Raw genomic sequence first — 15036 nt, 5'->3', positions numbered from 1 at the left:
GGACTTCCAGCCTCTGAAACTATAAGCAATAAATTTCATTTTCTTACGAAGTACCTAGTTCCAGGTATTTTGTGATAAGCAACAGAAATGTACTAATAATACACTAATAGGCCATCTTTTTGGGGTTATTTTGGTGGTTGGCTGGTACAGGGATTTAAATCCCTGGCCTTGGTTTTATAACACTGTATTCTGACCAACTGAGCTAACCAGTCAGCTCTTATTTGCTAGCTTGTTAATTGTCTATCATTCCTTACTATAATGTAATCACAACACCCGACACATAATAGGTCCTCGAAAATATTTTTCAATAAGTGAATAAGTGAATTACTAAATTCATATCTTAACTTGATGTCACTATAACCAAGTGGATTGTGGCAGAGACGTTCACCAAATCTTCATGTTCTCTATGTTTCCCAGCATCCCTTGCAGAGAGTTTGTGGCCATGTGTCAAGTTCTGGCCAATGGGCTGTGAGTGGCAGTAACCTGTGTTATTTCTGGGCTGGGGCAATTAAGAGCTACTATGTTTCCAGCATCTCCTCTTTTCCCTGACTCAGGACCTTGGAGACCAGGTGTTTCAGCTGATGTAGGTACACAGTGGAAGAGACATCTAGACCACATCAGACTATGTAAGTGAGGAAGAAAGCTTTTTTGAGTTAAGTCACTGATATTTTAGAGTTTGCCTTTTTGGAACACACTGAAACATAACCAAGACTATTCTGACAAGTACAGGTATAAAACTAGAATTAGAAATTTGCTCTTTGGCCATAGAATTGATCAAATTTAATTGACACGAACAGGATAAGCCTATGATTTTAACCTCATGGTTTTATTTGTTTGCTTGTTTTAAAAACCTTGAAGTGCTTGGATGAAAGCAAAAGAAATAAAACCTGAAAATATTCTGAATATAAATTAGATTTTTTCATATTTGTCATGGGTTTGAAATGAAATATTTTAATTTAGTATGCTATCTAGATTGTTTCTATTATAAATCCTAATTTCACTGAACCCATAGGTTGTTTATAATTTTTTTTTTTTTTTGATCCCACTTAAAGTTTATTTCACATGATTCTTCTCAGCATGCATTGTACTTTCTTGGGAAAAAAATTTCTTTACTTCCCTGGTTTACATTATAAGTTAATTTACAAATATAGAACTGTGTTAGAAACAATATTTATAAAAGTCCATACAATTTTTCATATACAAAAATATCCATAGAAATTGGCTTTTGTATACACAGTATGAAGATAGGTAGTCTCTTTGGTTGTCTTTCTGCATATTAAAAAAGTAATAGTTATGTAATTTGTACCTCAGTAAGCTGTTTAAAAAATAATTTTCTGTATGTATATTTCAAAATAAAACATTTTTTTAAAGGTAATGCTGTGAGAGTCTCAAAAGAGAATACACAGGGAATTTTTTTTTTTAAACAACGCTTGTGTTCCTGATCCTAAAAAAATTAAAACCTCAAATGAGCAACACTCACATCAGACATGGTACAAAGGCAACTCAGGACATTGTCATCTTAATGGAATGCCGTTCCCATAAACTCAACACCTATCTGCATTTTTAATTAACACCTTGAATTAATTCTGTCATTCGACAAATAGTGTTCTACAATATTTATCTTAGAAAAAAATAGTGGCTGAGTGTTTTCCACATACTAGGCACTCTGCTGGGCACAGGGAGGGTGACCATAAAAGTTATTCAAATGAAGATTCCTCTGGGAAGTGAAAGGGGGCACTAGAATAAATAGTTTTATATAAATATATTTTTAAATGACCACAAATGGTTTTATTAAAAACTATAAAAAATCCACTTAAAGACTTTCTTTTTGGCAGCTGGCCAGTACTGGGATCCAAACCCTTGATCTTGGTGTTATCAGCAAAACTATTTTTAATAAAATTCTAATACTTTGTTAGAAAATGAATTATCCAGGACATAAGCTAAAAGGGATAGGATACCCGGCTAAACACCATAAACTAGGACAATGTCCCCCAGACCTTGGACTATGGCAGGAGTAAGGCAGGTGGTGTCCACCTTTGCTGCTCAGGGAAGATCTCAAATGACAAATGACTTATTTCAACCAGGATCTTTGGTCAAATGAGATCCAGCTCTATTCCTACCACCTATATACTTATGTCTGCCTGTGGAAGCTGACTTCTATTTTTCAGGAACTAGAACACAGAAGTCGCAAGCAACAGCTCTGGAGCCAGACTGCCTGGATCAGATCCTGGCTCTACAATTTACAATCTGTGTAACCTTGGGCAAGTTACTTAACATCTTGGAGTTTCACTTCTCTCATACGGAAAACTCGGGGTGGTATGAGTTAACACTTGTCAATTGTCTAGAATGGTGCCTGGCAAACAAGGCAGCTTGTGGTTTTATTGCTATTAGTATCTACCACATAGAGTATGAACAGAGGTGACTTGTGAGCTGGATATAGCTCAAAGATTTGTGATGTTTTCTAGTACAGTATGATTAAAAATTTTAAAGGCAAAGGACACAAAGTTGGAGTTTTTCTATAAAAATCCAGATAGCTGGCTTTTCTAGAAAAATCAGAATGCTGCCATGCAGGAGATAACCAGCTGCTCACAGCAGCCTTCAGCTGGTCAGTCCTGACCACTCCCTACTGCTTCAGTTGCCAACTGTTGTTAGTTTTCCCACTCAATATCTTCACTGTCTTATGTTTTTTAGCTGCCTGTACACATTTGAGCTAGGGACCCAGTATACAGTTATAACAAAACAGACAGGGTCCCTGCCCTCACAGAGCTCACAGGCTACCTATCCCAGAACAGAGTGAGATGGATTTCTCTCCAGAGAGGCCTGTATCCTGAGAAACCTGTAAAAGCTTTCTGGGTTGCAGAGTTACCTACTACACCCTTGTTATTCCAAGTATGGTCAACAGACTACAAGATCGCCAGGACCTCAACAAAAATGCAGAACCTCAGGTCCTACCTTGGACTCAGTGACTTGGAATCTGCATTCTAACCAGATCTCAGGTGTGCAGAGGAAAGTCTGAGAAGCACTGTCTACACCTCAGAGCCCTCCCGGGGGTAGATGAGGCTGTTGACCATGCTGAAGTTGTAGAAAGGGCTACTGAAGGGGCTGCCTTGGCCCCCACTGGTGGTGGCAGGGAAAGGGCTGTAATAGGAAGATCTCTGGCTGCTGCTATTGCCGCTGCTGTTACTCAGCTGCAAGGTGTCTGGTGAGGCCTCTGAGATGGAGCTGGGGGGGAATGTGCTGGAGGGCAGCTGGGTCCCCTGGATCCCTAGGTGGCGGCTGCCAGGGAGAGCTCGCTGGGTGCTCCCGCTGCTGCTGACACTTAAGGTGCTGAGGCTGCTGAAGAAAGTGTTGAGGCAAGGGGTGGAGGTGAGCACGGATCCTCCAGGAGATGAGGCAGTACTCTTGGTGCCCTCAGGAGGCTCTGGGGACTGGGCAGGCCTCAGCAAGGAGGAGGGGCTGTCTCCTTCTGGCTTCCCACCCACTCCAGACCCTAATCCTGAGGACAGCCCTTCCTCCGATTTGATGTCCCTGCAGCCACTGTGGAGCTGCTGCTGGCCTCAGAGCGGCGCTTTCTCTTCCGACGGAAGTTCCCATTGTCAAACATTTTCTCACAATTTGGATCCAGAGTCCAGTAATTACCTTTCCCTGAAGACAGGAGAAAGAAGAGTTAGGGAAGGACCTACTTTATGCTGGTATACTCAGCTTCAGTTCTAGGAGGAGGAGAGGAGACTCATTATATCCTGACAATGGTGCTCAATCCAACTCTACTGTTTACACTTATCCTCTCTTAGAGGAGACTCTACTCTTCGCTTCGAGAAGAAATCTGGAACAAAGATGTTCCACTGGCCACTTCCACCCTCTCCTGGCAGTGTCTGCTTACTCAAATCTTAATTCTATTTCCGAGGCTCTTATAATTAAATGGCCCAACACCTTCCCTTACTCTGGATCAAAATTCTATGGCCTTGCAGAATCATGGAATTCTGGTGTTACTTGAACGTCAGTCTCCATTTCTGTATTTATAAAACAGGGATAAGAATAGTACCTATCTAGAGTTCAGATCCCCATACAGCCAGCCGCCGTAAAAAAGAAAAAAAAGAAAAGAGTAGGACCCATCTAGTAGGTTGACTATGAGGATTAAATGATTTTTCAGCACAGGAGCTGGCAGAGTAAGCCGTGAAAAAACAGTACTTATTAAAGTTATTATCCATTGAAAGTGTACAACTCCCCATTCCTGAAAGAAATTCCCCACTGGGAAAAGGCAACCTCAAAACGACAAAAATTATTACTGAGCAATCACTTGTTTTCACGACACATTGGATGGACTTTATTCGTAGTACAAGGGAGCTCCTCTACATGCCCTGCTCATCGTGGGGGGGGCCCAGCCCGCGGCCCCGCCTCGGCCCTCGCTCCACGCTCGGTGCTCCGGGCCGGGGTCGGGCAGGTGCTCCAGGTTGTTTATAATTTCTAAACAGGAATAATTCCCTTAGAGCTGTAATAAAGAAAAAAATCTGTGTTCTTGGGGTGTCATATTTTTAGGCTGACAGCTGCAGTGATGGCAAGTAGGAGGAGCAGAGAGAGTGACTGGTCTGCTGGGGTCAATCATTTACCTATTTCAACCAAACTTTCGCAGTTCGTGGCTATAGTCACTCAGTAATTTATTCATGCGCCCTAGCCCAAAAAATATGCATAACATTTCAGGTTATTAAGTAGTTAGGTCCAAATAACTTAGTGAGAGAGTTTGTACAGTGCCTGACAGATGTCACCTTGTTTCTCACAAATATTTAAGACCTTCTTCAGGGCCCATTTGATTCACTGCAATGACCCAGGGCATGTTAGCACACAGACCTTTTTGATTTAGTATTTGTGAGATATGAGGAGCTCTATCTTTTGAGTAGTTCATAGACTGCTAGCCTTTATGAGCCTCTGTTTTGTTATAGAGAAATCTGAATACCTACTCATATCAAAAGGTAATAGCTTGAGCTTCACATGAAATTTGGAGTATCATAGTTACTGTTCTGTGTATTTCATGATTGAGGGAAAGAAGAAGTCACCAGAGTAAGTTATAACAGGCAAGGTTCACTTGACAAAAGAGTGGAGTAGGCAGGTCAGTCGCTGATAATTTCCATCCTCTATTTTTTGGCTTCTAGGAGTCCATTCTCCTGTGGGTTTCCTGTAACCTCTCTGGATAATCCTTCACAGTTTATTTGATCAGCAGATCATTGCTATGTAGCTTTCTAAAAAATTAATTATTATTATTATTTTTACATTCTAAGATGTTGTGGAGCAGTAAGAGGGAGAAAGGGGAGGGGGTAGGGGGACTGACTGGGGGTCGTGGGGCACGGCTGACCCACAGCTGGCTCCTTTGCTGGCCTGGTTGTGGAGGTTGGGGGCATGTGGCTGAGGCCCTCAGCACCCCACATCTCAGTTCAGGAGCCTGGAGGGCTTCTGCAGAGACTTGGTTGTCACTGGACTGGATGTGGGTATTGGTGGGGTGTGGCTCTTCTAGGTTTTATAGGTTTCCTTGGTGGTGTTAGACCTTTACTGGTTAATATCGGAACTTTGTCTCTGATCTGTGGATATTTTGTTTTTTCTTTCAGTTCTGTGTTGAATTATTCACTGTTCCCACAACTTAAACTCTGTACTGGAACTAATTTGCGATCTTTTGGTTACGTCTAAAATGGGGGAACTTCCTATGGGAACTAGCATTTGAGCCTTGTGGCTGAGCTAAATAGCTGCTTCACTGCTGATTCTCTGGGGAAGGCTTTTTGTGCAACTCAGGTTTTAGTTGTTGACCTTGTATGTACTTCTGGGTCTTGTGAGATCTGGTACACCTGCGTTGTGTGGAAACTGGTCTGGGCTTGAGTCTTTTCAACAAACTGCACCCCTGCAGATGTGTATTCCTGACCAGTCTCCACTGAGTGGGCCTGTGGTGATTGGAGGGCAGATCAGCTGTCCATGCTGTGTCCCAGTGTTCCCCTGGTGGGGCATCTCCCCCACCTCCAGCTCTCCAAACACTTCCCTTAGGACGGGCCATGTTCCTGTCCCTTGCAGTGACTTTCTGGCCTCTGAGTGGCTCCTTTTTTCTGTTGTCTGTGGCCCCTCAGTCCTATGTGGGTCCACAGGAATCCTGTCAGTAGTCATGCTGGACTGGGGGCCACCAAGTCCCTCTTCTTCGCTGCAGCCTCCAAGCAATTTCATATGAAGGGCACAGCAGCAGCTGTTGCCAGCTCCTGCTCCATGTGCTCAGCAGCCTCAGCCTGGAAGCAGCCAGGGTTCAAAACGGTCAGAGCAGTCCTTTCTTTCTCTCATCGTGTCATCTCCCGCCTTCATGCACTCCATGGGTCTCTCCTCCTTTTCCCCTGACCTCTAGTGGTCCCAGCTTTGCTGTCTTTTGTTTTTAATAGTTGTAAGTTGGTCAATTGTGGGAGAGAGTGATGCTGGGAGCCATCTATTTCACCATCTTGGTTCTCCTCTGTTGCTATGGAGCTTTTAATTGTTGACATCCCCCAAATCTTGGGCCTCAATTTCCACTGTAGTCTGTGAGCAGATGACTCCCAAAACTTAACATTTTTTTCTTCTTACTTGTGTTTCCCTTTTAAAATTTCCCCAGTCCTTCAGTAAAAGAAAGTCAGTCTTGATAGCCAGGTGTAGAGATCTTGGAGAGACAGAAAGGCTGAGCAGTCAAGTGCTCTCTTGGGTTCCTTTCCCTCAGGTCCCATAAAGAGAAGCTGGATCCTATGAAAGGAATACAGGTGTGGGGGGCCAGGAGGTGACCAGCAGCACAGTGAGGGGGGGCCCAAGGTGAAGCAAGACCTGATGGAGGAGACACGTGAAATCCACAGATAGCATTTGGGGGAGATGGAGTAGAGAAACTTGGGAGGCAAAGCTTCCATGCCCCCCGGTGTGCTGGAGCAGGGGTTCTCCATCCTGGATGCTTAGGAGAATCACCTGGGAGATTATTTAAATGCCACTGCACCCCCATGAAATAATCAAAACAGATTTGGCCTAAATTACTGCTGGTTCTGAGATGAAGAGATTAAGACCAGTAGAAAAATCAGAGGACAGTTTCGTCACAAGGATTGGTCTACACAGAAGACAGTGGTGCCCAACTGTCCCAATTTGCCAGGGACTAAGGGGATACCTCGGACATGAGATTTTTCACTGGTTAAATGTGGGATAGTCTTGGGCAAACCAGGACAAATTGGTTACCTTAGCAGGGGCTGACCATGTCCACAATGGTAGCTAGCACAGCAAGACTGCTGTTTTGATTTACGATAGGAAGCAGGGCTGGCTTCACAGGTGTGGGACTAGTGCAGAGCAGTCAGGCTTCACAGGTGTGGGACTAGTGCAGTGCAGTCCAAAGGCCCTGTATTCAGAAGGGGTTGTGCTTGGTTTAATGCTCTGCTGTTCATCACTTGAAATTCTTAATAATTTTGAAAAAGGGCCCCTCACTTTCACTTTGTTCTAGGTCCTGCAAATTACATAGCTGGTCCACAAATTGTGTAGGAAGGGAGCTGGGTTTCTGCTTTTATTCCTATGTGGCCTAACAAGAGACAAGTTCTTTCCCCATCTCTCTCCGCCCGCCCTCCCATTTATTCTTAATAATTTTGAAAAAGGGCCCCTCATTTTCACTTTGTTCTAGGTCCTGCAAATTACATAGCTGGTCCACAAATTGTGTAGGAAGGGCGCTGGGTTTCTGCTTTTATTCCTACGTGGCCTGACAAGAGACAAGTTCTTTCCCCATCTCTCTCCGCCCCCCCTCCCATTGCTTCCCTCCCTCTCTCCCCATCTCCTCTCTCGCCCTCTCTGCTAAGGAAAACCTATGCAAGGCATTGCTTTATCCATTAAATTTTTAAAAGACTACGCTGTCTTATCATAAATGTTAGTGTTTAAAATAAACTTGTTTCAAATGCAGCCTGGATATTTCTCCCAGCAAGAAAAAGTGAGCAGGAGAAGGAACAGTATTTGGAAAAGATTTAAAAAGTGTGGCAGAAATATCAGCTGAAGAGTCTTCAGGCAGTCACGGGGACAAGTCGCACATACCTCTGGATCAAAGAGAAAACCCTCAGCAAAGATGAAAGGGGTGATAATTGTAAGTTGAGAGAGAGTGTTTTACAGCAGAGGTGATAATAACAGGTGCTTTGCATGAACAGGAGCGTTACATTGGGGAGGTGGGGTGGTGGCCTGGCGTGTGTCCATCCCCAAATCTCCCCCAAAGCTCTACGCTATGGGAATTTTAATTGTCCCTAGGTTATTTCTGCTTTCCCTCTTGGATGTTACAATCACGCTTTTCAAACAAAGGGTGTCTTAGTATAGTATTTACCTATGCGTTTGTCATTTTAAATGTGAGACATAAGGAGCACAGGGGACTGTGCGCAGAGAGGGGCCGTAACGCTGAATCTGGAGTGGTAGCCGGTGGCTGAGATGGACATAAGGTCACCTTGGGGAACTGGCTGGGCTCTGCTGTGTCCTCACCTTGACAGCGCCTCCTGCGAAGGGAGGTCCCCGAGGATCCGGTGGGCGGGCCTAGGAGGGCGCCGCCGGCGCCGGGGACCTCCCTCGCCGTTCGGGGCAGCAGGACGCGGGCACCGCAGCTTACAAAGGTGGCTGGAGCAGGGCCCGCGGTGGAAAACGCACGCCCGTTGAGGTTTCCGATGTATTCTTCTCCCATCTTGCATGGGTGTGATGTCAAAGCCGTCTGGGGATGAGGCTCGGGAAGGCGAGCTGGAGACAGATGCAGGGATTCTGCCCCAGGTGCGGAAGGATGCTCACCCCCTGGGGCCTCTCTTCCCCCAGCCCTTGCATGCAGGTACAGATAGGGTTAAGAATCGCTCGGTGAAGGTGTGGGCAAAGCATTCTGGACAAAGTGTACTGTAAATACAAATGACCTGTATGACCGGGCTGGAAAGGATAATTTTTAAAGTTTAGAGAACTTGGCAGCCTGCATGTGTTTGGCTCCCCAGTTGTATTAAACTAAGTGATGAATGACTTCCAGGCAATGAGGCAAAAGGTGAAAGAGATTTCTAAGTGGCTGCCAGTATGTCCAGAGGAGGACACCAAACCCGGGTGCCCCTACTGCTTTCTTGCCGAAATGCCCTTATATAGTAAAAGTTGCTCTGCTTTAACAATATTAAAACGCAGAAAAGTTTCTGATAAATGACTTAAAAATTATTGTGCATATCCAGGCAGTTCTAGAAGTAACTTTTATGAAATAGTATACATTTAAAAAAATTGTTGGGCTGTCTGTGACGTCAACTCAAGTCTGCTTTGGAAAACAGAACTACTATATATAATTGCGTGTTAAATAAAGTAAAACTTTCCCAGCAAGGTACATATTTGAAATATTTAAGGAAATGATGACAAAAGTCAATTTTTTCAAACTCACCACAAAATAATGTCAAAATTTTGTGAAAGATAGAGGTAGTCGAAATGATTGCTGCGTGGTGAATATTTAATTTCAAAAGATATGCATGTATTTATTTTGTTCTCTATTAAAACACAGGATCTTAAGATTTCGTTTTCTAGACTGGATATGACAGATATGCTGAATAGTCCACAAGAGGGCAGTATTTGACAAGGGTTTGATAAAAATATATACATAGAAATCACATTTCATTTGTTTTATTTAAAAATGACATTAGTAGAAAGTACTTCCTTCCATGAACACAACGGAAGCTATGCATACTTGGCTTCCACATGGGGTAAATAGTTCTTCAAGCAGCATATCTAAGTTGGAAAGGTTGTGTTTGTTTTAGTTTTCAAGATGAAAGAAGCAATCAAAGGAAGTAAAAATGATTTAGGTAGTACTTTACAAGCCCTGGATTGATCCCATTGGCTTGCTAAAAAGGAATTTGGTTGTTTTAACTCAATCTCCAACACCCTGTTTACCCTCCCTGGGAAACCATCCAAATTTGGCTGCATTCCATATGCTAGAAAAAGCTCGGAGACAGAGCCAAGTGTGGGTTTGACTGAGGTGGCAGAACAGCAGGAGGTGAGGCTTCAGGCTGGTTTCCAGGGGCCAGAGGCATCGTAGCCACACCTGCAGGGTGCTAGTGACTGGGAGGGGGTCGGGAGTTATGCTTGGCCCATCCATAGAAGGTTGTCAATCAATGTTGCTCTCTCATTTGTGCACTTGGTGTGCAATGATGTCCTGCCCATAGTGTTGCTTAACTTTTGTTTGTTGTATTTACAATAAAAGAAAGATTGAAGAAACACATACACATGGTAAACAAACTACAAGATGGTGTATGATTAAAAATGTCTTTCTGACCCCCTATACCAGACCCACTCTCCACCAGCAATGATTTTTTTGGTATATCATTCAAAAAATAACCATGCACAGCATGCCTATATAGGCACATGTACATCCCATACAAATTTTATACAGATGGGAGCAAAATATATAGACAATAGTCTATGCCTTGTTTTGTTCAACACTGCCATCTTGGAAGTCTTCCTGTACCTTATGGCTTAACTTTTCCTATGTTATTTCCTCAGTGAGACATATTTCTCCAATGCAGGAACTTTATTTTTTCTTTTCCCCTTTGCTTCACAGTGTCAGAGTACCTATCAACACACTAGGTGTTTAATAACCATTTGGGGATTGATTGGCTAGAATGTCTTCCTGTTCCTGGCAAGATGGGGCAAGGAAGAAGGAAGGGTTGTATCACATTGAAAATTTGTTTTGCTCATTTTCAAAAAATTGTCCAGTATTTTTCTTAGCCTCTGATGCTTGAACTTGACTGCAAATTCTTGCAGTATTTTGACTTGTGGGTTGTCCCAGATTTTCTCATTTGTCATTTAATGGTGAGCTATGCCTTTGGATTGTCAGGTCTTCCTAATTTCTTTATTAAGGACCAGATGCTCTGTAAAAATGGGGCATGAAGGGATCCTCAGAAGCCAAAGATGACATTCATATAAGTCTAGTGGTTCCATACTATATACTCCTGACAATTATATGTATAACTGAATATAGAGTAGACTATATATATATATATATAATTATATATACTTTATTTTAAAGATTGTGTATTAGGATAGTCGGAATCACATACAAAATTCTTAGTACTTTTTACACTATATACTTTGTTTAGCTTTTATATATAATTTGATAAACCTTTTTTTGTTTCTTCCATAGAAGGTTGTCAATCAATGTTGCTCTCTCATTTGTGCTCCCATAAGGGGAGCTCAGAGGAGTCAGAAATGGGGATGTGTGAGTAAAAGGTTAACAAAGCATTTTTCCTTCTTTATGAAAAAACTGATCTTGGGCTAACTTTCTAGCCCCTATTGCCTGGAAACCTGCCGGAAGTGCATGCTGGCTGTGCTACCAGGCAGCACTGCTTGTGGTGTGGACTGAGAGGACCATGAATGATTATAACTGTGTGGTGAGAAGGCACTGCTTTGGGCTTCTTGAGCACAGTGACTGTTAACGGCCACTCCCCTTGCTGAGACCCGGCAGCTGTGGCCCCAGAAGGGACTGCTACAGTAGAAATGGTTCCTGATGTGTGGGGGCCAGGGAGGCCCTCGCACCCACCTGGTGTCCTCAGGCCTTCCTCTCTGACCTGAGGCTCAGACCCTTCACACTAGCCCCTGGTCTCCTGCAAGCTCCCTGCTGGTGTGCCATTTCCTGCTCCACTCCTCAAGCAAAGCCACTGCCAGGTGAGACTTCCTGGATTCTGTAAGTGTACCCAGCTGAGCCTTAGGCTACCAAGAGTGGACACTGCAGGAAGTAAGTTTTGTATTTATTTATATGTGACAGGCCAAAAAAAAAAAAAAAAGATTTTTTCTCTTCCTACCCATAAAAGAGGCTATTCTGGCTTTGTGTGATCAACTTTTTCCTCTGTTGACCTCCTCCAGTGAGCCGAGCCTGTGTCCTTAGCATTAGCACAGTCAGTGCTGGTCACACAGCAGGTGATGTTCAGTCAATAATTGTTGCATAACTGATCTCAATAAATATTTGTTGATTACCTTCCATATTTCAAGTACTGTGCTAGTGGCTAGGCTACAAATATGTGTCAATATATCTCTTTCCTCAGGAATTCACATTCTATTAGACAGACAACACTTAAGAAGAATTTTGTCACAATCATGAAAGGGGGAATGATGAATGAATGAATGGCTCCCGAGGTTTATTATTGTAAAGTAGCAAAAGTGAACCGTCAATCAGGACCCACTTCATAAAGTATGCCTTTGTTACTTCTCTTCAAGTTTATATTTAAATTCCCAAATTTTCCTCTCTCTCTCTCCCTACCAACTAATCACCACCATCATCATTGTCATCATCATTTTCATTGTCATTGTTGGCATCATCAGCATCATAGTTAGCACTTATTGAACACATATTGTTTGCCAGGAACTGTGCTAAGTCCTTTGTTCAGACTATCAGAGTGATTCCTCATACAGCCCTCTGAGGTAATTACAAAGTTATCCCCATTTTCCAGGTAAGAACTTAACTAAGTTGGCGGAACCAGAATTCAAAATTGGGAGTCTGACCTCACAGCCCACCCTCCTAATCACTCTGCCATCCCACCTCTTGTTGCCATCATCTCGGGGATATCTAGGTGGCCTGTGAGATGTATGCTAGGCATTGATTTGTTGGGGCCATAAAAAGGGCAAAACTTGGTGCAGGGGCCGGCCCGTGGCTCACTCGGGAGAGTGTGGTGCTGATAACACCGAGGCCACAGGTTCGGATTCCATATAGGGATGGCCGGTTCGCTCACTGGCTGAGCGTGGTGCTGACAACACCAAGTCAAGGGTTAAGATCCCCTTACTGGTCATCTTTAGGGAAAAAAAAAGGAAAAAAAAGGGCAAAGCTATGTCTTTCAAATGCCTGGAAATAAAGTGGATTATTCTTCAAATGTTTCATATGTATGGTGGATTTAGGACGGGTGTTGTAAAAATGTCTAGTTTTCATTTACAAAATATGCTAAGTGAGAAATCACAAAATGTTCTTCCTCACACAGGATTTTAAAAACACACATGAACAAACAGAACATTGGATCTAAAATCAGCGATCGATGTCCAGTATATTTTAGTTAAAGCTCAGGCTAAAGGACTTTTTGGTTTTAATTTTTTGCAGATGGGCTGGTTTAGTTTTATTCTATCCTTATGGAAATCTAAGATTATTTTATGCCCTGAAGAATTTTACAGGTGTTGTGCTATAGAATGTTCTGCATACCAGTATTATCAAGCACAGGGAAGTGGAAAGACATTTAATCTGTCCAATTTTGCTTGGTAATGCATGAAAATTCCAGAAAAGCTTTATTTTTCTTCCCCCTTTTGTAACTGTCTCTCTACCTATTCCACCCCATCCTCCTCACATTTTCTTGGGGAAAGACTGTTTGGTCTCACTTCTACTCCCCCACCCACCTCCTGTACAAGGCTGCTGTGGAGAGGGGACAGGGAAGTCGAGCTTCTATTTACATTCCTGTCCCTCAGTCCCCACAGTGCCATGAAAATGAGGCTGTTTGTATTAAGTAGGGAATGAATGTGATATATTGTCCAAAGGGGACACTTCTGAGGGTGAAGCGGGGACTATTAGCAATTACACCAGGACTTCAGGCACAGAGTGGTAGTCCCAGCAAGCTGAGATGAACCTTTGCATAGGAGACATTTACTGAGGGTTTGTGGACAGCAGAGGGGAAACACAGAGCAGGCAACAACTGAAAATTGACCTATTGGAAGTCCTTCGGCTTCCCTACCATGGAGATTCTCAGGAGCTGTCTGCTTTCCTCAGGCCTCTCCCTGCTGCTGTGGCCCAAGTTTGGAAAGGGGGCAGGATTCATGCGAAAGGTCCTTATTCTGCACTGGCCAATGGGGTAGCCCCTCGCCATATGTAGTCATTTTAATTTAAATTAATTTAAATTAAATAAAGTTAAAAATTCACCCCCCCCCCCAAAAAAAAGGGCCGAGCCCATGGCGCACTCAGGAGAGTGTGGCGTTCCCGCCACGGGTTCGATCCTATATAGGGATGGCCGGTGCTCACTGGCTGAGCGCGGTGCGGCCGGTCACAAAAAGGACAAAATAAAAAAAAATTCAGTTTCCCAGTCACATCAGTCCCATTTCAAATGCTCATTTCATGCGGCCAGTGGCTGCCCTCTTGTACAGCACAGATGTGGAACATTTCCATCATCACAGAAATTTCTATGGTACAGCACTGCACTCTCCTCAAATCTCCCTGCTTCCTTTCCTAGTCCCTGGTCCCTTATCCTCCCCCCTGCCCCCGCCTGACTGTCCAAATTCCATTAGTTGATTTTGCAGAAAAGTTGGCTATTCAGGCTATGCCCAAAGGGCCTCTTTTCTTTCCACTAAAAAAGAACTGTCAGAGCTCTCTGAAGTGTTTTCCTAAAAACCTGTCTGCCTTGAGAAGAATTATCCCTCTCTCCTAGAAGGCAGTATTTACAGTCAGTTCTTGTTTCTCCAAAATTATGGTGCCGATTCTGAAATGTGGCATGTGGAAGCAGTTCTACTACTTTGTCTTCATGTGGTGGATGTAGAAGTATGAGAAGTTCTAAGTCAGATCTTTTGTTTATTTGGCTATAAAAAGCAAAGAGAAGAGCCTGAAAAAAGAAATACAGCTCAGCCTTACGCACAGCATCAACTTTTAAATAGAAATATTTGTACTGAGAAAAAGTCCGTCTGCACTGTGTTGAATAATCTTGCCAGATGGCTGTTTAAACAAATGAAAGGAAGCAAAACAGGCCAGATTTTTGGTTTCTTTGCAGTCAAAAATAACTTTTCTATTATTAAAAGTAAATAATTTCCGGCCAGCCCCATGGCGCACTCGGGAGAGTGCAGCCCTGGGAGTGCAGCTGCACTCCCGCCGTGGGTTCGGATCCTATATAGGAATGGCCAGTGCGCTCACTGGCTGAGCGCGGTGTGGGCGACACCAAGCCAAGGGTTGCGATCCCCTTACCGGTCAGGAAAAAGACAAAAAAAAAAAAAAATGTAAATAATTTCACCTTAAGGTGTTGTGGCTTACTTAACAACAACTTCGTATTGTGAGGGGTGCTAGAAAATAGTCATCCTGCAAGAGAC

The 15036-nt window shown here is 43.4% G+C and overlaps 1 protein-coding gene across 1 annotated transcript; it reads right to left on the bottom strand.

Annotated features, from left to right (window-relative positions):
* Positions 1 to 3026: 3026 nt before the first annotated feature.
* Positions 3027 to 8671, bottom strand: LOC103604580 (forkhead box protein I3-like). The gene is given in 3 exon segments (XM_008589151.1): positions 3027 to 3523; positions 3526 to 3645; positions 8476 to 8671. Coding segments are annotated over 3 exon segments (813 nt in total).
* Between the last annotated feature and the right edge of the window lie 6365 nt (positions 8672 to 15036).

This window comes from Galeopterus variegatus, unplaced genomic scaffold, assembly GCF_000696425.1.
Source record: "Galeopterus variegatus unplaced genomic scaffold, G_variegatus-3.0.2 Scaffold5253, whole genome shotgun sequence".
NCBI lineage: Eukaryota > Metazoa > Chordata > Mammalia > Dermoptera > Cynocephalidae > Galeopterus > Galeopterus variegatus.
The sequence above is the reverse complement of the archived record's forward strand: the minus strand, read 5'-3'. Positions and strand labels throughout refer to the sequence as shown.